Below are 25,502 nucleotides of genomic sequence, written 5' to 3' on the forward strand. Positions count from 1 at the left end.
AGTAAAATGTTGAAAAGGAAACAATGTGCTCCGACACCACTCCTGATGGTGGACACCTGCTGATGTGATGAGGTGGGACAGGGGGCTCTGACACTGAGGGGAGAAAGTCTGATGCATGAAAGACCTCACATTGGGGGGAAAAAACTCATTATATGGGAAAGAAAAAAACAGTTGTGTTAATTTCATGGACTGCTTCAGCGTGCCAGAACAGGTGACAGTGGAAGGGGGAGGGGGGGGGGGGGACGTCCAATATGCAAGTGAGGACCCCCACCACCCCCATCAACCCCCCCCCCCAATCAGCTTCCTCAGTGTGAACGAAATAAATAAACAATGAACGGTCCACTCTCCTCGCGCGCCTCATCCCATCTCATGCATGGCTGCCAGTGATGGTCTACTGGGTGTCAGCTTTTTATTGGCACGGCACAAAGCGGGGTGCCAGGGGCTCTGCGCGGAGTCTGCAGACTCGGCCCTGTGGATAAAAGCGAGCAAAATGCCTCAGCAGAGCTCAGAGGCGTGAAGTCATGTTGGGCTGGAACGAGGAAGTGCAGTGGAGAGGAGGGGAGGGACTCCGGGCGCAGCTCCATGGGGCCGCGGCGGCGCTGCGACCTTCTGCACATGGAGCCGGGGAGAGTTGGAAGAACTTCATACTGCAAACTCAAGGAATAGCAGGTAAAGTGACCTCCACCGCTCCTCTTCTGCTCCACACTGACCTCGCAGACTCTCAGGAGCTCTGAACTCACACAGCTTGGTCTCTAGTCTTAAGGAGTCGTTTGCGCCTGAAGGAAAAAAAAAACCTCTCCATTAGTTTCGGTGCAGGTGCAGCTTCAGCATCAGATCCCGTTTGCTGCGCGTAATTCTCCTCTGGCGCACGACATGTCAGTGATTAATTATCCACTTTGTGTTCTGTTTTTTTATCAAATGACTAGAAATATGTCATTTTGAAATCATAATGTGTTCCTGTAGAGCCAAATGTTCGAGAGCAATAAAGGAATGTTCCCTATTTCCCTTGCGTAATTTTCTTTTGGGAACATGCGGATAAATTATTTCACAATGATTTTGATTTATACAAAAACTGCTAATGTAATTTCAGAATTTCCTAATAATTATCTGCGCATTTCGTTGTAATTTAAACCTGTTTTAATACATTTTACACTCCTGTTATTTATAGCACCTGTTGCAACAGATGTGCGCACTAAACTTCACGCGGTCTCTATCTGGAGCTCAGTAAAGTCCTAAAAGATGTATTTTGAGAATAAAACTTGTATTAAAATGTACATTTGACGAGAATAAAAAATATGGTAAAGCGAATGTGAAAATATTTTGGCGCCGCTCAAACAGGAAATCAGTACGCACCGACTAACGCAGCTTCTTATGTCTATAAAATAAATCAATAATCGACAAATCTGATCATTTCTCATCGCTTTAGTCTTTGTATTCACTTGCTCCATCCACACAGTCTGAGTTGTTAAACGTGTGTGTGAAGGAGAGAGAGAAACACACACATGTAGGCAGGACTGATGAAAGTTTTTTACACTGAGGAAGAAAGTTGTTCTTCAACGCCCAGAAAAAAACAAGCCACGAAAGATTCACAGAAAAACTAATGAGGAAATCATTTTTTTTCTGGTTCTGAAGAAGTCAAACCTCTTTAGAAAATATTTTAGACTTCAATTTATCTTAAATATTTATTAGATAAGGAGTTCATTGACTTTTTTACAATTTGTATGAGGTAAATCATTGGATTGCCATTTTAATCTATTATACAAGACACATTAATTCAATGTTATCTGTCATTTTTTTGTAAGTATGGTTGGATTTGGAGTTCACATTTAAGTAAAATGCAGTTTCCTTTGTTGAGTTGAAACATTTAAGGGCTTTTTTACCACAATCCGACTTGAATGCAAACATTTAATAAAACCTAACACTTGGACAGAGAGTCTATTGAAAAGTTGGAAATGAACCCCGGCACCTGCACTTTTTCACAGCTCAGAGAGAGAGAGGGGCAAATCTGTCTGCGGATCCATTATCTTTCTTGTCAGCAGACACAGAAGCAGGAGGGGGGGCAGAGGAAGACAGGCAGTTATTAAAATGATTGTTGTCTGAATAGCAGAGTAGTGAAGTGTGTCAGATGCAAATGAAGGAAACTTCTCCTCAGCACCTCAACTCTCCCCTCACCCCCATCGATGAGCTCCCAGAACACATCCGCTAACACTATATCTACCCACTTACACCCATACATTTCATGAATTACTGATGAGAATCTTCATGTGCTTATAGGAACAAAGGTGACCGTGTCGCGCACTGTGCAGTGTAGGATGATCTCTTTTCCTAAAGGTTGATAAGAAGAGGCCCATAACTTCATTACTCCTCATGAAACACATCTTTCAGTCTGATTAGTTTCTGCCTACAGTGGAAACCTTTAGTAAAGTATACAAGTAATACAAATAAGAATGATGTTTCAGGTTATTACACACACACTCACTCATAGACATGCCCCTGAAAAAAAACCTATAATGAATATTATATATGTCATGCTATATCATGTTATCTATTAATAGCAAGGTTTAGATTTTGTAAGCAGAAGCGTACACAAATATTCTCCTTGGTCTTAACTCACTCTTTTATTTTTTATTTCAAAAAAATAAATCAGTCCCATAAAAGTAACACATTACTTTTGTTACTTTTGTTGAAATTATCAAATTATGTCCTATTGCATGAATATTATTATAAAAATTTATAAAAAGATTTATAAAAAAATGAGAAATATATTTTAAGTAATGTTTTTTACATCTTTCCGTCTTTTTTAATTTTATTTCTAAATGTGTCTCTTTTACACTGTGCATACTAATGTATACGTACACACCACTGTTCGAGCCTCTTCCAGAGTACCATGTCTTCACTGGTGTGGTCCTCGGTATCTGTTAACGGTTTCGTTGTTTCTCATCTCCACCCTGCTCCCTGGTGTAGCTTTTGCACCTCACTATGAGCAGACGCCTCTAACCCTAACCCCCCCTTCAACACACCACCATGATACACGAAACACACACACACATACGCACACACACAGGAGGAGGACCGAGAATTCTGTCAACCCACAAGCCTCTTCCTGCCTCTCCTTCACTCGATGTACTCAGACCAAAACTTTTCCAGTCCCCCCTGCACTCTGTGTCTCAAGTCTTTTCTGTGGCTTCATTTTAAGCGACTGAAAGGTTCCACCTGCCCACAGTTCACACACACACACACACATGCTAAAAATCCTGCTGTTTTTATCATTTCAGTTTGATCCTACTACACAAACGAAAATCATGACTGATTTGTTGAATCAATACATCAAACATTTTAACTACACTATATAAAACAAAAAGTAAAAAAAGTAAAGTTTTCATTGATTAAAAAGTAAAACTTTAAACTGAGGTACAATAGACAACTATACTACAATACAATACAACTATAGAGTTTTTTGTGACAGAAATATGCGTGAAACATGTAGAAAATAAAAGCCGTTTGAAAATAGTCTCACTTTCTCAAACAAAATAGCTACTTCCTGAATATTCCACGTGCACCTTACTTTCCACATGCCTACGCAAGTAGGTTGTGGCTGAAAGTAGGGACTCTCTTTTTTTTTTCTTTCTGTCGAAGCCCCCCCACCAACACATCCGTGTTTCCCATCGCACCATCTGCCCAGAAAAAAGGGCACATGAGAATACACCTCCCTCTTTACCCGACCTCCAAACTCCAGATGCTGAAGAAGCTGCTCCTGCGGAGTCGGAGCTCGGCAGAGAAACACGCAACACCCCTGTGTTGTGCTGAACAATTCATCTGCACCAGTGACCTTTGCCCCCCCTCCCTCACACTTGTGTCCTGGGTGTCTGCAGGAGCTCCTGACTTGACTCCGCAGAATATGGTGCGTTGCGACAGAGCGGCCTGGTCGCTTCCCACTATTTGTTCCAAATGTGTGGAGCCATCTGTCAGTAAAACAGGAAGGCCTAGGTTCCCCTTCTCCCTTGGGCTTGTTTCGCTATTTTCGGGAGCTTCACTTCTCCCTGTGTGGCTGCTTGGACCGGGCAGCGGCCCCACCAAGGGCTTCTTGAAGTGGCGGAGCTGGGGCTGAGGCTGTCGGGCCCATCTGCTGCAGGCTTGAGGGCCATCCATTATTAATGGGGCCACGAGCGCTGGTGACTCCTCAGATATTCAGCCCTGGCCGGAGGTTTGCTTCTGGACTCAACTGCCTGGTCTTGCTAAAAAGATTAATAAATAAAGAGAAGTTCTCTGTCCTTTGGCCTGCTTTCTGTATCTTTTCTTTTCTCTGCACCTTCCTGTTGCATTTGCTCTTCTGACTCTTGCCCTCCCGTCGCCATCTACTTCTCCGCCGCTATATCTATCATGTTGCTGTCTCCTCCTTCTCCTCTTCTTCTTCTTCTTCTTCTTCTCCTTCTCCTCTCACTTTCTCTCCCTCCCTCTTTTTCTCATTGTGACTTGCATGCATCTGTGCTCAGGCCGCGGGCTCAGCGATGCATGCTCAGTAAATTAGAGAGAACACGAGCGCCAATCAGCTGGGCACGGCGAACACCCGCATCCTCGGTGACCTGGGGGCCAGTTAATTTTCTGCTTAATTTTGCGGCAGTCAGTTTGCATTTTTGGATGATTACGTGGCAGGAAATTAACAATAAATAACAAATGTGGTCTGAAAGCTCATTCCCGGCGAAGTCACGCTACCAGTGGGCCCCATCAGCTGGAGCCGAGCCACTTTCCAGGCTCAGGCTCACTGTCAGGCTCGTAATGAAAATGTCTGTGATTCTTTGTAATGTAATGTGGGGGACAGTGGTGCGTCTGCGGCTGTGACAAGAGTGATCTCACTGAGGTGACGGAGTCATGCCGAGAAGTGCACCTTTTATTCCACTCTGGCTTTTTATAATGTTGTTTCCTCAGCCTGCACTTGATTAAACTTACACACAAATACATCTCTCTCTCTCTCCCATTAGAGTACCTGCACCGCATGGAGACAGAGGAGGCCCAGGAATTGGCCCAGATGCCAGGTAAAAGACTACCTACTGCATGATTGAGCCATTGAGCGCAGAAAGTAGATACAATAGGCCCACAAACAGGCTCGCACACCCACCTGGAGGTAATTTTGCTTCTCGTGAATGAAACACATTGAGGGGTTGCGCGGTGAGTGATGGGTGTTTGCTGGTGTGTGTCTCCCCAGGCAGGGACAGCCCCCCTCCCACCGAAGCGTCCGAGGAGGCAGAGGAGCCGATGGCCGTCCCAGAGGACCTGTCAGCCGGCTCCGCCCACCAGCAGAACAACAGAGGGGACAAAGGTACGTGCACGGCAACATCTCTTCAAATTCACCCACAGCCACTCAGAACATCCCCGGTGCTCGTATTAATTTCGAGTGTGAGATTGCCACATTAAGTGGAGTGTATCCCATGAAGCAGCAATAAAATGAGTAAAAAACCCACAGCAGGGCCTTTCCCAGCTGTGATGTATTCATTCCCAAAGCATCCAAATCAGAGTAAAACGCTTACATGAGAGGAACATCAGTAATATCAAAAGCATAAAAAGCATAAAGATGTTTTTATAACTTAATCTCATGCCCATCCATTCCAAATCCCTGGGAAAATTAATTTAAAGCTGCAAAGAGACACATTTAGGTCATTGGCAGAAAAGGTAAAAAGGAAAAAAAAAACTCTTTGATCCATGGTGTGTCATTAATAAGCCGAATCTTAAGGAATAGCTAATGTGGCCTTGATTTGAGTTTGTGAACATCAAGCCAGGGAATATCATGGTGAAAATAAGGAGGAGGCTTTCAAGAGGGAACCACAGCGCTGGTGTATATTTATCTCCTGCCTGCTGATGTGGGTGGTTTGTGGAGAAAATGTGAAAAGCTAGTCAGACTTAACATTCACAGGACAAACAAGTATTATTATTTTGCTTAATATTCATGTTTATTCATGAAATTCTTAACTATGTTCAAAGTGCATTCATAAGTTAAAGGAATGTCCAGAATATAAGGGACGGTCACGGTCAGCGTTAAAGATGCACTCAGATGGAGGAATTTGCCAAATGTATTGAGGCAGTAACAGATGTAAAATTGGCACAAAAAAAAATATCTCAGGACCATAAAAATGTGGCTTGAATATTTTATTTTCATCATGATAAATAGTTTTACCCGATCGCAGAAAAAAATCTAGCATGACAGCTGAAATTTCGACACCCTATGAGTGTTTTTCTACCTTTCCAGATAACGGCAAAGATTAGAGGCACAGAGTCAAAAATAAAGTAGGAGAGGAAACTGAAATAGGATGTGTAAGAGTTTCCAAAGAAGAAGAACATTGCCATCAGACAGTTTCAACACTCATGGAGATAAAGAGTTCAGGAACAGGGCCAAGCTCGAGACAGAAAAGCGCATCGCTACACCACATAGGTCACACACCTGCACACACACACACACACACACACACACACACACACACACACACACACACACACACACACACACACACACACACACACACACACACACACACACACACACACACACACATACACACACTTAACTCACAAATGTGCTTCGTCTGAAGCAGCTGAATTGTCATGCAGGAATCTCGGAATACATCAGAACAATTGTTGTGATGGCATCTAAATGATCGTGACCGTGTTCATTTGTGTTACGCATTGCTTTGTAGAGCCATGTTTTATATGTCTGTGCCCGTCTCATCTCAGTCGACTGATGGACGTTTAGTGCAATCTGGATAAAACAAGAAATAGAGCCTTCAGATGATTTAAACATTTAACTTTCATTTACGCCATGTAAAGACAGTGACGAGGACACAGCTGTCAGCGTGGACATCGGACTCTATACGTGACTTTCTGTTCAATCCCGATTCAGTATCATTACTTTGCGTGGGTATGTGTGTGTGAACACGTCTCTATATAGGGACAGAGAAAAAGCCCGAAGAGCGAAAGAAGGGAAGTGCAAGTATCTGGTGATCTATGCATCGCTGCCTCTGTGATAAAAGCCTGAATGTGTTATAATTATCACTCAGGATCATGTGCTGCTCAGTTCTCTGTAATGAAAAAGGCAAAAAAGCAGGGGTCTGTAAGTGGGACATAGGACCTCAAGTTATGCTCAAAACCTCAAAACCCATGTTCTTTCCTGTTGCAAATACGTATTTGCAGCAGTTTGGCATTGCTATTATTGCTATACATTCACAATATTTCAAGTATAAGGTTTAAACATCAACGTTAAAATCTATTTTGTTGTCAAATTTTTAAAGGCTCACTATATTTAATTTTTCTTACTCAGCTATAACTGAAATAAATAAGATGATCTTCACAAAGTCCAGTGGAATGATTTCACTTTCAGTGAATGAGACTGAGCCCTCTAGTTCCCGAAAACATGGAGTGTTTAAAAAAAGAAAAGTGTGAGGGGAAAAGCAGTCTGTTTTTGGTGTTCCTGCAAGTCGTGTTGTGTGTTGCTGGCGTGGTTTAACACATGCGGTTCCACTACCTTGCACACAGGGTTATTTTCAGGCAGTGAGAGCAGCATAAGTCAGTAACAGGAACCTCCTGCAGACTCCCTGTGTCTCCATGTTGCAGAACTAACGCACTTGTTATCGTACTTTGTATTTATCATTGATCTCTGTCAGAATAGTTTGACCATGTCTTTTTGTATGCCAAACAGGCTTCACCGCTATTTTGGCATTTTACATACATATTATTTTGTCACTTCTGTCAGTATTTGTCCTTGCTGTTTCATTTTCAGTTACAGTTACCTGTAATCTGAGAATCAGATCGACTCCAGGTTATAACATTGTTTTTGTGACCTGCTTTGTTTGTCGACAGTGTGTTCTGACAGTTGCTTCCCAAAAAGAGCTAATCAGGATGTGTGACCGTGACAAACATGATATAAAGTAAAAAGCCTTCTTCCTTCTCCCAATTTAGTCACAACTTCCCCATATCCATGAGAAGCAGGAACATGGTTCCATTCTGTCTGCTTTTGCAGTCTGATAACCTGAGAGCCTCGCTGCTGTGTTAGCATTTTAAGGAACTGACCTTTGCAGATAAGAAAAAAAAGTTTTTGGTGCATTGATCCAACTATTCATTTTCCTTAAATCTGTGAAAATGTACAAAATGCTCTGTGCAGATGATGCATTGCTTTACGGTTTTATTTGTTGTTAAAATGAATTTTCTCTGGATCAGTGGCTGCACTTGTACAGAGAAATACCTCTTGGTGTACTGAGGAAGGCAATAGTATGAATAAACCTTTTTATTGATTAACATAATTTGACAACTCCCCGTTGACATAAGAAAAGTAGTTAAGTTATCCAGAAAATTGTGGCAATTCAATGATTTTGAAAAAAATAAGGCAATGACGTATTAATAGGAAACATAATCTTCATATTGACTCACCTAACATCACCTTTTAAAAAGTGATGAAGCTAATGAGCGAGTAGAGAGGTTGAAAGATTTAGTCTTTTGATAAATAGTTAAAGTAAGCAGAAGCAGAGGGGGCACAACTGACATAAACAGTTAAGAACCACCATTGTTACTGTTATTATGTAAAACCAGTCTTTTGTTAACCCATAGATTTCTGCTTACATCCTCATTGCAATGTAATTGAATGCATATGTAGTGTTTGCGGTTAATATATCCTACACACTTCTGTAAATACCTCTGCGTCATCTTGTGCATTTGAACAGAACCTAAGTAGCATTTAGTTTTCCTGCAGTGACGCCTTTCCTTCTCTTTGCGTGCACAATGTGTGTTTGTCTTATGTCATCTCAGCAAAAGACAAGAGAGGTTGTCCTAAAAGTGTCAACAGTTGAACAGATGAGAAGATTGTTTATCCTGCAATAGAAAAAAAGAAAAATCTTGCGTGTTGATAGATGATTGGATTACGTGACTCTCGTGATCGCTTGTTGTTAGTTCTCAAATTTTGCTCCAGCTCTCTATGGGAAACATTCTGTGCATTAGGGTATTTATGTTTCCCTGTGGCTCTCTGTGAAAATTATCAAAAGAAAAAAAACTGTTTCAGTTACAGGCTGTTTTACAATTCCCTTCCCGTGCTTCCCTTTCTGTCACTTCTCCATAATTCTTGGTATTTCAGTTTGACAGGGCCCTCTTTCTGAAGCTTCCCCTTTTCCATAGATTCCTATATTTCATGATTTCCCCTTCTTCCTCTTCGGTTGTACAAACAGAGCTAGTGGCATGGGGAAATCAGTCGGCCACCACACCATGACATGCAACCACATTCTGGGACTTGCGAGATCTGTCAGTTCTGTGAAATGAAAGGTTTTCTGGTAGGAAAGTAAGGAGTTGGTAGTTTAACGCAGAGGACACTTCTCTTTTTCTGATCACTTCGGGAACACCAGAATAGAGATTTGTTTCTAGTTTCACAGATGGTGCAACTCTTATTTTCTTTCTGTACGCTTAAAAGTTCCAAATGTCAGAGGTAAGACAGATCACAAACCTTGTAAATGAACAAGGTGGTGAAGGCCATACAGGCATGTCTCTCTCTGTTTGTGTGTGTGTTCATCGCACACTGTGGCTCTGATGCACACCGCTGTCGTCCCTAGTTTCACACTATTTCCTGTGTCTCTGTTTCCTGTTTATCTTGCTGTCATTCGCCTCACCAAAAGTGTGATAGTGTGAGATGATCTGTGTGTTTCTTCATCTCATCACTGACATCCTCAAACAGTGATCGTGCTCTCCACTGGTGTATCCTGATCAAATATGTGCTGCTTTGTTAGAAAGAAGCAGGAGAGTCAACAAAATGAGTCAGTCAGGAAGTGATTCATTGAAATAAATCTTACACAAGTATATTACAAAATATTTTTAAAAAAGTAATTGATAATATAGATGAGATTTAAAACAAAAAACAAGTTTCTCACCAAAATAAAATGCCAAACAATGAGACAAAGAGAATTTCAATAAATCGCTTAAACAAATTGGTCTGGTAAATTGTTAAAAAAAAGATACAAATTGAAAGAAAAGAAAATAAGTTACACCAATAGTAACCATAAAAATAAAAAAGAAGAGAAAGAGAAGCCATACTCGACCGAAAGCAAAAGAGGGACACTTACAGTGTAAAGTAAAAGCACATGCATTTTTATAAATGATCACTAAGGTAGTTTATTCTCATGCCACAGTATCAACATCACACTGACAAATTGCCCATCTTCAATAAGTAACATCATGAGAGAAGCATGCTCGTATTCTAAACCGTGGCCCCCCCTTGCCCTCTTTTACAGTCTGTAACATTAAAGTTGAGGCTCGCAGTGATGAGGAGAATGGGCTGGCCTGTGACATGAATGGCCTGGAGGAGGAGGAGTGTGCGGAAGACTTGCGCGTGATCGATGCCTCCGGGGCGAAGTTGAACGGCTCACAGCCGCGCCCCGAAGCCAAGGCCTTCTCCTCGGCCGGCGGTATCCGGCTGCCCAACGGGAAGCTCAAGTGCGATATCTGCGGGATAGTTTGCATTGGCCCCAATGTGTTGATGGTGCACAAGCGAAGCCACACTGGTAAGCCAACCTGCACTACTTCATGCCCTTCCTTTGCACCCATGTTCACTGTCAGTATGAGAGGCTGGATGAGGGCTAGAAAGGTGTCTGCTATGGCTCCTCCATAGATTGAGACTCTAAATGGCAAAAATAAAGATCTCAGAGTAGTTGATTCCTACAAGCAATATAACAGCACATATAAGTCTGCTGTAGATTTGTGTTCTCTTTGCCTACACAATAATAATTAGAAATAGTCATAACTTCAGAGCCTGTACTTGTGATTTCAGACACCCTTAAACGTAGTTGTGGTGGCATGCCTGCATTTGGCTGTATACATGTACACCCTCCTATCGTGCGTGAAATAGACTTTGAGCGTGACATTACTTTTCATTATTGTTCATCTAAATGACTAAATTACCACATGACAAGCAACTGGTCAAATTATCGTGCGATAAAGTATCAGAGAACAACTTGGTCCGAAAAAAATGAGGAAAAGGATATCTGCTGCAATTATATGGAATCTCCACCAAGTGACAATTATCTGGCTATTAAAAGTATTTTCAAATTTCAAAATTGATATTCTATTGTAATGGAACCAAACCAGTGGTGGGGAACATTTTTGAAAAAGGCACTTAACTGTCAAGCTTTAGAAACTAATGAAACTCAAAATGGAAGAAAGGAACACCAGACTAATGTAAATGCAAAAGAAACTACAATAAAGGATATAATGAAGTGCCTCCTATTTAAATAGAAAATATTCTGTGGTGAGTCTTAGCTCCTGAAATGCATTTTTAATGAATTTCCTCTTTTATATATTTTTGCTGCTTCACTGGTGACTCTTATTTTATGGGGGGCCTTTGAAAAAAAAGCCATATTAAAACCTTCTCACAGAATGCCACAACACTCAGAGAGGCTGGATATTGGTTTATTCCAGAAGCGCTGATCAGGAAGACTGGCTCTCAACACAAAGTGTTTCCTTCGCTTTATTCAAATGAGGCTGAATTTGCATTGTGATGTGCCGCTCTTATTTTAGAGATGAAGAAGAGTAAAAAATGAGATTTTCAGATCAAATTGACCTAGGCAATGGTGCATTACGGAACTGGCAGGCTGAGTCTGAAAGGCTCTTGTTCGATCAGAGCGCCAGAAGTCGGCGGGGCAGGGGGAGCATGGAGAGATGGAGTGTCACTCTGCTGTGAAACCCTCCTGCAGGCTGCTGGATCGCTCTCTGCCCCGGAGACGCTCCATCATCCCGCTTGTTCTGGAGCTCGGGATGCTCGTAGTGCAGTGACCCCGCATTCCCACAGTAGCAGCCTGCTTTTTCTCCACATAGAAACAATAATTTGTGTTGTTATTGTTGTCAGATGAGGAATCAAACATGGTGAGATTAGGGAGAGCAGTGCAATTAGGAAAAGCCTTAAAAGCCATAAGTGAAAAACACAAATGGGTGCTGTTGAAAACATACAAGTGTGTTATCGGCCTCTTTACAGTACAGTGTGTCTGTTGTGTTCTTCCCCGCAGGAGAACGCCCTTTCCAGTGCAGCCAGTGCGGTGCCTCATTCACCCAGAAGGGTAACCTGCTGCGCCACATCAAGCTCCATTCAGGGGAGAAGCCCTTCAAGTGTCACCTGTGCAGCTACGCCTGTCGCAGGAGGGATGCCCTCACCGGACATTTACGCACCCACTCGGGTGAGTACGCAAAGGCCGCCCCCACACTGCAAACTTCTGCACTCATGGTAATAGTTGTATCAGTGGATGGAAGTTTTTACAGAAAGCATGACATGTTCTTCAGTACACACAGCGACAGCTCAGGGCTATAGTACATGAGGAAGTTGACAGGGTAGATATGGTGTCACTTTTATTGCAAATGCTTTGCAGAAGTATGTGTTAATGAAATGTTTTGCTTGCAAAGCCTGCTCTGAAGAGTGAAAGGTTAAACTGCAACGTTACAACTGGACACAATTTTATAATTTTATTATGCAGGTTATAATTCATTAAAATACAACAATGCCCACAACATTTTTTATCAAAAGTATCGAGACGAGTATTTTGAATTATTTGTCCAATGCACTTTTTAAGTCTCCACAAGTTGAGATGCACTTGCTACTAAATGGAACGAAATGAAAAGTAAAGGCTGCATGGAAGGTAAAGAAATCAATTAAAAGCTTATAAACTGTGGCGAGCTCTCAGGCTATACTTGATATATGGTATTAAATATGGTAATAATATAATTCATATCATTTAATTAGTGTTAGGCTAATAGACCTATTTTTGTTATTGTCAACAAATCCCATAAAAAGACCTAGAACCAGTAGTCGTGACTGAGACTTCCCTACCCCATGACTCCTTTGGTTCCTGTGTGAACATTTAAAACCAGGTCGCATACACACAGGTTCATACAAATAAAAAAAATTATTCATGTCCCAAACCAGTTAGGTACTGTAGTTTTTAACACGTTATTCAACTGTCAGTAAACTGTGCATTTTCCTGTAACTTTTATGAGCTGTGGATGAATACATGCTGAAGAGTATTTATGACACAATGATGATGTATTTGGACATCTTTCAAAGGAAAATTACACACAATGTCTATACTATTTTGGAAAGTTACAGACCTCTATGCTGTAGTGGTGACTCATACACAGGGATGTAGACACAGTTTTAGTCAGACTGAAGTCATGAGTAATTTTCTTCATAATAATTGAATATATTTTATCTATTTAACTTTTCATTTATAGAGAGAGAGATTAAATTACCCCCATAATAATAATAATAATAATAATAATTTTAAAAGAAAAATGTAAATGCTCCACAGGGAAAAAGTAAATCCCTTAATTATGTAAAAGTAGTTCAATTTAAATTGACTCTATACAGGAATCTGTTAATAAAATACCCACTCTATGTAAGCTTTTATTTGTAGAGTGTAAAATCCCCTCAAATTGCTTCCAGAATTCCCCCAAAAATACACAAGAAGTGACCTCAGTACAGGTTCATGTTCTCCCAGTTTTTTCCACTGGACTTTCCAGGGATCATCAGTGCGAGTTCTGCTGTCAGGTCTTCTCCTTGGGTTTCCCGTAGGTGGTGCTCTTTTCTTTGTCTGACCACTGTCAGTGTGACAAGCCCAGTTGGTCTTCTTCTATTTGTTCTAATCAAAGTGGACGTATTAAAATCCAGCACATCACCATGACAGAGCACATGAGAAGAGCAGAGAAAGTTACCAAATACATTTATTAAACATCTTTTATTATCATTTTCTTGGCAGTAATTGCATTGCTCTGTTCACTGATAAACTGTTTCTTTTTGTTGCAGTTGGAAAACCCCACAAGTGTGCGTACTGTGGGCGGAGCTACAAGCAGCGCAGCTCTTTAGAGGAGCACAAGGAGCGCTGTCACAACTACCTCCAGTGCATGGGGCTGCAGAACAGCATCTACACAGGTTCGTGCCTCGGGAGACGCTCGCTTCGCACTTCACCCAAATCTGATGACCTACTTTACCCTGAGCCCAGCGCTCTCTATGCATGTGTACCATGTTCAGACTGCTTCAATAAGTGAAATTGTTGTTCTCTTCGTGTACTTCATGTCATGCCCATTTGAATATTGTAACAGTTTAGGTGCATGTGGGTGGGGAAAATGGCAACAGGCAAAAAGTCACAGACACACCGTAGCTAGAGATTCCATAATGCTCGTCTTTTATTGCTAAAATCCACTTCAACCTGACGAAGCCGACTATCTATCAAACATGAACCAAACAGATTCCCGTTGTCACCTAAACATTCAGTTATGAGTTGGAACGAGAGGAAGAGTCCAGTATCACATCCGTCCAAAGCAGGGCATGCTTCCCAACTAACTTAGAACACAATGCGCAGTCTGATGATGTTGTGTCTCTCGTATCTAGGCAACACATAATGTCTTAAAGGTTCAGTGTGTAGAATTTAGTGACATCTAGTGGTGAAGTGGCATGTTGCAGCTGAATACCCCTCACCTCACACTCCCATTCCAAACATGAAAGAGAACCTGTGGTAGCCTTCAGTTTCCATAAAAACTCGAAAGGTGTTTAGTTTGTCCAGCTTGGACACTGTAAAAAAAATATTAAATATGAAGTATTTAAATATAAAGGGCCCATTCTATGGTAACAACAACAACAATTTGTACAATTGACGATTACAGGTGATTACACACTAATGAAAACATCACTAGGATTATTTTACATACAAATTTTGACAATAGATCCCTTTCACCTAAATCATACACACTGGACATTTAAAGGTACATTTCACAATTTCGACTGTGACAATATGCAACCAAATTAAATTACGTCGCTTTCATCATGCTGCCATTTGCCACATAATCCCCTGCAGTCATGAATTAAATGAACTCCCTATAGACAACTTGAGACTCATAATGTGCAGGATTGTGTCTTGGTATGTGAGGCATGAACAGATACTGTATCTACAAACCAATGCGTCAGATTAGTGTGCTCTGTGAGACTAGCATCACCAGGCATGTGTTATCAGGCACCAGTTCTTCGCTTTAAACCGTACGACCTCAGATTACATTGACTCTGAAATCTACCTCTCTGTCTTGCTTTCCAGTAGTAAAGGAAGAAAGCAACCAGAATGAGCAGAGGGAAGACTTAAGCCAGATGGGATCTGACAGAGCCCTGGTGCTAGACAGACTAGCTAATAATGTAGCTAAGCGTAAGAGCACTATGCCACAGAAGTTTGTGGGTAAGGGCTGAAATCTGCTTCCTTTGTCTAAAACAAATACAATGTTACTTCTGAAAGCTGCATAGATGAAGCTGTTGTGTGTTTTGTGTTTGTTAGAGGCCACCTCGGCTCAGCATGCAGTATTAGAGAAAAAAAAGTAAATTTCTGCAGCTCAGCCTGATTAGGAATGTGCCTGTGATTTGTTTGATTGCCTTTAGATTATGAATTGTATCAATATTTCCTGAGTGTTTAATCGTGGATGTTATACATTTTTAAAATACGGATAAGAGACATTGAGACATTAAGAAACAGTAAAAGTGAGTTATTTTCAGACTCAGCTAGAGAGGAACAGACACAGTGTGTAGACAGTGGAATCACAGAGTGTAGGTGAGAGTGAGAGTGCGCCATTTAGGTTTAACCTTCACATTGCTCCTCTCTCTGGCTCTTCAGGTGATAAACGTCTGTCCGACCTCTCCTACGATGGAGGAGCAGGCGAGCTCATTCAGCCCCATGTCATCGACCAGGCCATCAACAGTGCCATCAGCTACCTGGGAGCCGAGTCGCTGCGGCCTCTGGTCCAGACCTCTCCGGCCTCCTCTTCTGACGTTGGCCTCGGCTCCCTGTACCCCATTCACAAGCCGTTGGCCGAGTCCCACGTGGGCCACAACCTGTCTGCCAAAGACAGTGCGGCCGAGAACCTGCTGCTGCTCTCCAACTCCAAGTCTGCCTCCAGTGAGAAGGACGGCACGCCCAGTCACAGCGGCCAGGACTCCACCGACAGCGACAGCAACAACGAGGATCGTCCAGGCAGGGCGACTTCCGGCCTCATCTACCTGACCAATCACATCACTTCGGGGGTGAGGAATGGCGTGCTCCCTCTGGTGAAGGAGGAGCAGCAGAGGCAGTACGAGGCCCTCCGTGCCAGCATGGAGATGGCCTCCGAGGGCTTCAAGGTGGTAACCTCGGATGGGGAGCAGGTGAGGGCGTACAGGTGCGAACACTGCCGCGTTCTCTTTCTGGATCATGTCATGTACACCATTCACATGGGCTGCCACGGTTTCAGAGACCCCTTCGAGTGCAACCTCTGCGGTCACCGGAGCGAAGACCGGTACGAGTTCTCCTCTCACATAACGCGAGGGGAGCATCGCTACTGAGCCCTGACACACACACACACACACACACACACACACACACACACACACACACACACACACACACACACACAAACATAGTACAAGTGTACATAGTGAAAAATGCCACACATACTCTTAGACATGCATCTGAAACAAATGCATAGAAAAACTAAATGTAAAATACAATGCTATTGTCTGAAAGGTTTTCTTTTTTTTTTACACGAAGTTTGCATGTATGTTAAACACAGATAAATGTATACAATTATTAAAGATATTGCTTAATTTTCATTTCAAAAACCATGCTCAAAAGAAAGACTTGTTATTCATTTGTCTTTTGTAACGACAGAAAATGAAGACGACACAGCTGAGGTACTGTGCCGCTTCATACACACAATTTAAATCATTTCTTTACAGTTGTATAAAATATAAAATGTACAAATGTGACTTTTCTTTTGGAAAACCAGGCAGCAACTTTTTTTCCTTAAAATAGTAAAGAACTCCATCCATACATTAACGCACTCATTTAGTGATGTGTCTGAAATGTCAGTAGAAGATTCTTCAGCTGTTTGCATTAGAGGAACTTAAACGTCAGAATTAAAATCCACTTAATTAAAAACATAACAATCAGTGTGGATAACTTCACGTTAAGTATCAACCTGTTCTGGTATTTGTAGCAGCTTACACATTATTTATATCACATTTAGACACATCCTGTCTGTTTTTGTATTTATTATAATGATTGTTGTTTGTCTGTAGGGTAGTTTTTTTTTTTTAAGTTGCATCTTTTTCTGTTCAACTGTACTAAATGTATTTGAGGTGAAAACATGACTGCTGCTGGACGCTCCTCTTGGTTTTATCATGAGGAAATGTTATCGTGGCCCTTTTTTGTTTTATACCTGATAGCTAAGAATTGTCTCACTCGCATAATGAGAGTGAACCATTTCAAGGGATCTTTATGCTTGCAAAATATCAATAAAGGATATTTTATATATGCACAATGAGTGTTGGTTTTTTTTTCTGCAGTGAATGAATTTAGAAAGCGGGCTTATGGCTTAGAAACTTTGTAGCAGGTGAATGAGAATTAACAGTGTTACTTTAATTAATAGGGACTAATCGTAGCTGAACTGTATGGGTCATTATGTCTTTATTGTACATATATACAGATATTGGCAAATGTGTTTTTGATAGGATTGTTTTCTTAACTAGACCATGACTAAAGGAACAGTTTATTTGACTTTTACGGTTTTATTTTTTTTCTTCTTCAGACATATGGAGATTTTATCTCACCCTCTCGAACCTTCTAAAATAATTAAGGTTGGATGTCATTCAACATGCGGCTCAGTCCTGCCTGTCAAGGGAGCGCCAAGACAGAGGGAATGACTGGCATCTGTGTATAGAAAGAAACAACACTGACCATACTGAAAGAAAATGTACAGTTAGAGGGGAATGAATGAGTAAACACCTCCCCACATACTGTATAATTGCTGTGGGTGTGGTTACACACACACACACACACACACACACACACACACACACACACACACACACACACACACTAGCTTGCTGACATGTGTCCAGGACCTGAAGAGTGCAGCTGGTCCTCTGAGGAGCAGCAGCAGCAGAGAGCTGGGACGGAGAGGATCAGCCACTGGAGCAGAAGCCCAGGCCCGTCTGGAGACATCAGGTCAGGGCCGATGTAGGAGCTCGCCATCATTGTGTGGCGACGGCCTCTTCCAGATGGCTGCTGTGTGATTTAGCAGAAACGGGAAGCAGCTGTGGCCAGCGCTGTGTCCCTCCACGCTTGACTGGGGCCTGACATGCAGAGGGAGGGCATTTGCATGAGAGGGATAATGTGGCCAACCAACTCTGGCCCTGCCAGGATCCCAGATCTCACTTCTGCTTCTCAGCCAGCTGACTTACATGAGAATCAGACTCGACCAAATCCAAATGTAATGTCAACAGGATCCAACAAGATGTTGACCACTCTTTTTTACTTTAATGGCCATGACAGAATATTTAACATCCACTTTACGAATATGGTCTCTGTACCAGTGTTTTCTCAACATGGGCTCAGCTTTCCTGATAAAGGTGGTAAATTAAATAATAAATTTGATTGCTTCTATTGACAGTATGTAGTTAGCTTACTGTCCATCCTCATGTTTCAGATGTATGTGGATACAAATGAAAATAAAGGCCTAAAGATGTAAATAATGGTCTGTATTTACAGTATATTGTGTTTTTATTGATAACCACTTAAAACTCTTTAGAGTACAGTTTACCTATTAATCTATTCACACACAATCATACAGTGAGTCTATGTGCAGCACTTTCTTTTTCACACATTACTCACACACTGTCGGCACTGATGACAGGGTCAGATTGGGGGTCAGTATTTCGGCAAGTGGAATAGAGGAACCAGGGACTGACCCTCCGACCTTCTGGTTAGTGGACGACCTGCTCCACCTTCTGTGCCACAGTTGTTGTTTTTTTAAAGAAAATAAATACAATTTAATTAAAAAAACTTGTGTAGCAGAATTTGTTTTACCTTTTGTATTACTCATCAATGATCTCATATTTACCTTGTGACCCTCACATATACGGATAACTGTACCGTGGATTATATAGAATTAGCCCTACCTTGACCAGCCAAGTCAAACCCTGATAATATAATAGAAAATAGTATAACCCTCAAAGGGATCATTTCCAGAAAAATAAGTGTGTTTGATTCCCTACTTTGAAGCTGCAGTTCTTAGGATTTCCGTTACAGTTTGTTTGGTGAAGTTTAAAGCAGCAGCTGATGAATCCATTCACACAAAAGTCTCATGTTGTTGTAATAAGTCAGTCAGTATAAATTACAAACACAATCTAATCACATGTTGAACACAACGTGTAATTTCCCTAATGAAATACAAAAGCAACAGGATTTCATGCTGCATTGTTCCATCATGCACATGAAGGCCATTTGAATCCAAATCCTAAAAGACGTTATTACAGAATGGAAATGTATTGAATGTTTATTGATATTAAAGTAAAAAAACAGGGTCTGATTTCGTGAAATGCCATTATGTAAATGTAACTTATTTTTGTTAAAAACGTATAAGTTAAAATTAAAATACAACAGAAATGCTGTTTGTAGTTGAGTGTTTTTACATTCAATGTAATTAAATTCTATTCGTATGGCACCAAATCACAACATATTCAGGGCACTAAGTTCAAGACTTTACAAAATCATAATGATATATATTTTTATAGATAGTTATAATGATTCATAGATATTATTGATTTATATATATTTATTCTGAGTGATTAATCCACCACTGTGTTTAACTGATCAACTCAAAATATCCAAAGCAACGTGAATCACATCTAATAAATCGTCTCCGGGTAAATTAAATACTCAAAGTCTCATATTCGTTTTCAAATGTGAGTGTTTCAGATGTAAATAACAAGAACACAGGCAGCAAACATCTATTTGTCTGTTTTCTATGAATGCGCTGTGTAAAGTGTGTGCGTTTGCCACCACACAGCCCCAGATGTATCCACTGCTGCACAGCCACAGTCAAATTGTGCTACAAGCTTCCACCATATGGCTCAGTCTTCAGCCCATACTCTGTGGACTCTATGGATCCCGCCAGCACCAGAGGAATTCTGTGCATATGTCCCAGTCCAGCTGTGATGAGTCCCCACGTTCGGAGACGTCCACAGGGGGTAGAAAGGAGGGGGAGGGGGGCTGCTTTCACTGCTGGCTAATTCAACAAAGTTTCAATACAGAGGCCAACCACACACATCTGAATTATTTATTAGGGACTTGACAAAAAGATGAAAAATAAATGAAAGTCTTTTTTCATGGTCTTCCAGATTTTTAAACATTACTTTCATAAAATTTACATGAGAATTTCATTTCATGTTTGCACAATCTATAATGGTCCTCTTCATCAGTAAAGTAAGTATGACCAGTGAGGGGGGAGGGGAACCATGAACATTGTTAAAAAGATCAAGAACCAAGAACTTTCACTTGACCACAGGATAATAAGTTTCTGCGGAGATAGTTCCAAACTGACCTGGACAGATCCTCATGTCTGCTTCTGCACCATAAACCCTGTGGATCAGAATAGGTACTAAAATAATGGAAGTCACACGATTTCTCATACATGGGAAGTGTTGCAGTAACAGATTTTCCTGTTGAGTCCACTGCTGTCTTATCTCTAACAGGAAGGGAGGCAGGGCATTACAGGTTTCTGTAAACATGACACCCAGGATACACTCTGTGTGTTGCCCAACTTCCATTGACAGGATTAGCACACCCAGCCTCAGGGGACCTTTCAGCGCAATGAGACCTGAGGCAAAATGTGCAAATAAAACTGTGGCCACACTGCCCTCTGTGGATTCAGAGGGAGGAGGATGAAGTGGGAAGAGACTGATTTGGACTGGATTTGGATGATACCAATACTGATATTGGGGATTAGGGGATGATGCCAATACTGATATTGATAGTTTAAACATAAATTTCATTATAGATAACTAAATAAAAAATAAACAATATAAACAAAAATACACATATTTTCTGCATAGTTTATTCTGTAAAATAAGTTTTCATATCAGCGGATATCAGCAAACACAGATACCAATGTGCCTGTGAAAAGCTCATATCAACCGATATATCAGTCAGGCTCTACTTACACTCTGAGACAGAACAAACTTTACTCTGTGAAATCTTACTCTATTTTATTTAAGAAAAAACAAGAAATTTGAAAACGTAATTTATTGAAACTGAACAGAATAAGACAAAAGTGAAGTCTTAACATAAGTGATATTGGTGAACATGTCTCTTGGAATATATACCAACTGCTGAATGTTCAACCTTATTATTAGAAAAAGGATGCTAACAACGGTATAAACAGAGATCCCTGTCTCTTTTAGAACAGCTTATGTAAACAACATGGTGCGTAATGCTTACATCGAAGTTCAGAGCAAAGAATGTGCATAAGAACAAGTTTCAGACATTTTCATGAATTATGCTTCATCACTCTACAGCAAATTGTGGTTATATTCTTCTTTCCAGTTACAGCAGGCTGAATGCAAGTAGTAAATGTTCATGGATCACACAAGAAATCAGACTGGATGTAAAGAGATTAACTGAACTCAAATATCTGGATTTAGAAAACTATGTCCATGAAGGTGCGCTTGTAGTCCACACCCTTCATGTTGTTTACATAAACAGCATAACATTTTTTTCAACTGCTTTAATATTTTCCAGAGCTGAAACTTTCTCTCGTCCCAGTTCAAAACAACATTCAGAACTTTAACAGAGGTAGAGGACAATCAGGATGAGGGGTCAATGTTTTAACGGCCACATCCAAAAGTCTTGTTCCACTCTTCATACAGCTCCAAATCCTTTGATGAGACACTGGGTCGAACCGTCTTCAGAGCCTCCTGGAAATCACAGTAGAGGATTGGTCGCACTTGGTCTGCGGTGATGGTGGCGATGTCGCTGAGCTGGATGCTTCGGATGGGCCCCAGCGCTGCCTCTCGACACAGCTGAGTCATGTCAGCCCCGGAGTAGCCCTCAGTACCTGTCACCACGCTGCTCAGCTCCGGCTCTATCAGCTGGTTCCTCTCCTGGGCCATGAGGTTGGTCACGATCTGCCACCGGGCGGCTGCTTCGGGCAGGGGGATGTATAACCTCTTTGCCAGGCGCCGCCGGGCCGCCTCATCTATCTCCTGAGGCCGATTGGTGGCGCCCACCACTAGGATGCGGTCCTCCGCTGCTGTGGCTGCTCCATCCAGCTGAACCAAGAACTCTGTCTTTATCCTGCGTGATGAGTCGTGTTCCCCGTCTGTTCGCTGGGACAGCAGCGAGTCAATTTCATCAATAAAAATGACAGCAGGCTGGTGACAGCGGGCGATGGCAAACAAGGCCCGCACCATTTTTTCTCCTTCACCAACCCACTTGGATGTGAGTGATGAGGCACTGATGCTGAAGAATGTGGCACCTGATTGACATGCAATACATTTTCCTATCAGAGTTTTTCCTGTTCCTGGGGGCCCGAACAACAGGATGCCTTTGGGCGGACCCCTGAGGCCAGTAAAGATGTCAGGTCGCATCATGGGCCAAACCACTATCTCCTTTATGGTGGTCTTGGCAAACTCCAGACCTGCGATGTCATCCCAGGACACAGGAGGCCCATGGTCCATGATCTCACTCATGATCAGCTCGACTATCTTTGGCTCAAAGTTTTTCAGACGCTCATCCACGATCTGAGGCTCCGTATTGGAGTTACGGCTTTCCCCCCCTTCCTCCTCCTCCGGTCGTGGAATGGGTGACACAAATTTAGAAAATGTACCTCGAGGCCTGTTAGCGCCCAGAGATTTTTTCACAGCTGCTGCCATCCCAGGGGCCTGGCCTCTCTGGGGCTGATGGGAATTTTTCTTCTGTTTGTCAACGATAAACTGCTCGCGAGCTGTTTTGAAGTTGCCTCCAGGTCGCAGATCAGTGGCTGCTTGACCTCCATGTGAGCCCCTGCCAACATCCCCTCCATCTGGGTTGTAAAAATTCTTCCGCTTAGATGGATTTGAGGTAGAGAAGAAGGGGGACTGGTAGTTTTGTGTGCCACCTGCAGGGCCAGGGTTTCCCTGTGGAAGAACTGAAGAAGAACTAAACACAGATTGTGGTCGAGCTGAAGGTCGAGAGAATGAGTTTGGATTAGCTGAGATTCCCTCAGAGCCTCTTGGCCCCTCTGCATGAATATTCGCAGGATTATTGCCACTGTTAACCTCTGTTTTAGGCTGTGGTGGTCCTATAGGTTTCAATAATGCAGCGTCTGACCTGACTGCAGTAAAGGGAGCTGACAGAGAGCTGCCTCTGCTCTCTGGTCCCACAGATATGTTAACATCTGCTGGTTCCACAAGGGAGCCTCCTCCTCCTCCCCCTGTCTGTGCCTGTATCATCTTTTGCACGCAGGGCAGCTCCAGCACACTCTCCATGGTCAGGGACGACTCCCATTTGTCGCTGTGGTTCCTCTGACTGCGGGCCAGATGCAGTGCGCTCTCTGCGTAGTTGTTGAGCCCCGTGTGGGGGTCATCCGAGTCCAGCACCGCAGCATAGCGCTCGGAGTAGGTCCTGAGCAGGCTGGCCATGCCGGCCTGTGAGAGCTGGGAGCTTGCCCATGCATACTGAATGGAGAGGATGTGGGCCCGGTAGGCATCGGCCGTCTGTTCAGGTGTACAGTTGCCAGATGAAATGTCAAAGGACCTCCTCTGCCATTCGTCCAGGTGTGCGCCACTCATGCCTGGCCTGCTCCAACCTGGGGAAGGAGAGGGGACAAGAGTTATTAAAAATGCATGACCTTAGTAAAAGCCCAGGCACACAATCACCCTTGACCCACACGCACACAAAAGTTCCACCTTAAAATATTACATTCTTAGAAAACTGGATAACTATTAATCTGAAACTACCTACTAATTCCACAAACGTCTGTCGGTCTGTATTTTGAGCGCATATCTCACGAACAGTTCATCTTATCAGCTTCACACTTGGTACGTCTATTGTTAATGTCCCGACGAAGGGCAGTGCCCAGTTTTGTGTGATTTAGACATGCTGTCCATTCAATATTAAGAACAGGCCACCAGCATTTTGTCGCAGTCAGTGGGGGCGGGGCAGTGTGCCTTCAGTCTTTGGACCAAGTTGAACAGGTCTTCTTCAACATCCTTACATAAACCACAGCAGTCAGCAAATGAGTCAAACTCGATGCAAGATCATTCTAATAATTTGATTATCTTTATTTTACCCAATCAGACCGACAGACGTTCACAGTTGCTGATCACTGTCATGACAACAATGTTCATAGAATCCCTTTCCCTGTAAGAATTTGTCTACAAAGTAAAAGCACAAGGTTCGTTTTGTTGCTGCAATGTTTTATTTTGAGCTCAATTACAGGGCTTTTATTTTAGAAAGTTGTGAATTTGGTACTGAAGATTCATCATTCAAACTCGTTTAAAAGAGAAGAGTAACGAAGCAAATTCAGTTCAATTTTATGAAAAATATTGGCTGTGAAATCTTCTCTGCAGATAAACCAGGTGGGATGAACGCAACGTTTTCTAACTTCACTCCGCACCATAGACTGTTAGTAAAAAGCTCTGCACACAACTTCCATTACACAAACACTAAAAAGTGACAGTGTATTGTAGAACTGTTTGAGGAGGACTCACTAATGACAAGGGATAATCCTGAAGTAGCTGCAGTTCTTTAAACACAGGACAAGAGAACAGCCCATTCAAAACAGGCAGATTTAGAACTGCACAGCACTGGTGTGTATGAATGAGATGATGTGATGATGAGCAGCTGCACAAGGCCTACGTTCACAAGCAAAGTTGGAGCAGTGTCCTTCAACGACAGACTATCATTAGTTATACTGTGGGATCAATCTAACACTGTCACATGTTGTGATACACAGGTCCCACTTCCATCTGTTTAATGCCTCACAGCGCAAACAGGACCGAGGAGGAGGGACGTCACTTACTATGGATGATATCTTCTTAACTTCCCCGATGTTAAAAAGAGGAATAAATTGACACTACGCTACGAACACAACTCTTATTACGTTAACACGGCAGCCATACAGTTTAGCAGTTCCCGCCTCCTGTTTCTTCCTCAGCAGTACGACTTCCTGTCCCGTCCCAATTCGTTGTTCTCAAACTTAACGAGTCTCTCTCACCAATAACCAACATGTCTGCCTCTGTACTGAAAGAACAACCAACATGTCTGTCTCTCTACTTAAGGAACAACCACCAACTCGAGATTAAATATGAGGCAAACAAAGAACAACATTAAACAACTTAATCCAGAATAGCGGAAGGGGACCCATGTCGTGTAACAACAAGGGAGTGCTCCATTTATCCTCCAGGTTCGCCCAGAGACCCGCCCCTGTCAGTTAATGTGTTATTATACCGCTTTATTGTCCACGTAAAACTTCCCATTGTTAATATTTACTTATACAACAAGTGAGATTCTTACCGAAGCTAAAAAAGATCCTGTGTTGAGTTTAAAACTATTTCTCTCTGTTGTAGTTTCCAAACCACTCGGGTCCTCGCTGCTTATTTGTAGTGAGGTCTACTCCGCCATCTTGTGGTCACAACGCGCTACACAAATGAAGCGACTAAGGTCGCC

At 42.2% G+C, this 25,502-nt stretch overlaps 2 protein-coding genes across 10 annotated transcripts; one reads left to right on the forward strand and one right to left on the reverse strand.

Moving 5' to 3' along the window:
- Positions 1-314: 314 nt before the first annotated feature.
- Positions 315-17,334, forward strand: ikzf1 (IKAROS family zinc finger 1 (Ikaros)). Of its 7 annotated transcripts, none has more exons than XM_034608668.1 (8): positions 315-669; positions 4,980-5,033; positions 5,204-5,317; positions 10,254-10,523; positions 12,021-12,188; positions 13,808-13,933; positions 15,090-15,224; positions 15,654-17,334. In XM_034608668.1, exons 1-8 carry the CDS (start codon positions 522-524, stop codon positions 16,355-16,357), a joined length of 1,719 nt encoding a protein of 572 aa, XP_034464559.1. In that variant the 5' UTR covers positions 315-521; the 3' UTR covers positions 16,358-17,334. The 7 variants fall into 7 exon arrangements, with proteins under 7 accessions (XP_034464559.1, XP_034464557.1, XP_034464558.1 ...); XM_034608666.1 differs by having other exon boundaries at positions 511-669; positions 15,093-15,224; XM_034608671.1 differs by having other exon boundaries at positions 575-669; positions 4,980-5,122.
- Positions 17,335-21,083: 3,749 nt separating this feature from the next.
- On the reverse strand, positions 21,084-25,189 carry fignl1 (fidgetin-like 1). Of its 3 annotated transcripts, XM_034608521.1 has the most exons (3): positions 24,856-25,067; positions 21,666-23,640; positions 21,084-21,379 (listed from the first exon to the last, which is right to left on the reverse strand). In XM_034608521.1, exon 2 carries the CDS (start codon positions 23,621-23,623, stop codon positions 21,680-21,682), a length of 1,944 nt encoding a protein of 647 aa, XP_034464412.1. In that variant the 5' UTR covers positions 23,624-23,640; positions 24,856-25,067; the 3' UTR covers positions 21,084-21,379; positions 21,666-21,679. The 3 variants fall into 3 exon arrangements, with proteins under 3 accessions (XP_034464412.1, XP_034464414.1, XP_034464413.1); XM_034608523.1 differs by lacking the exons at positions 21,084-21,379; positions 24,856-25,067 and adding an exon at positions 25,094-25,189 and having other exon boundaries at positions 21,527-23,640; XM_034608522.1 differs by lacking the exon at positions 21,084-21,379 and having other exon boundaries at positions 21,527-23,640; positions 24,956-25,028.
- Positions 25,190-25,502: the final 313 nt, after the last annotated feature.

Source organism: Hippoglossus hippoglossus, chromosome 15, assembly GCF_009819705.1.
Source record: "Hippoglossus hippoglossus isolate fHipHip1 chromosome 15, fHipHip1.pri, whole genome shotgun sequence".
In the NCBI taxonomy this organism is placed as follows: Eukaryota; Metazoa; Chordata; class Actinopteri; order Pleuronectiformes; family Pleuronectidae; genus Hippoglossus; species Hippoglossus hippoglossus.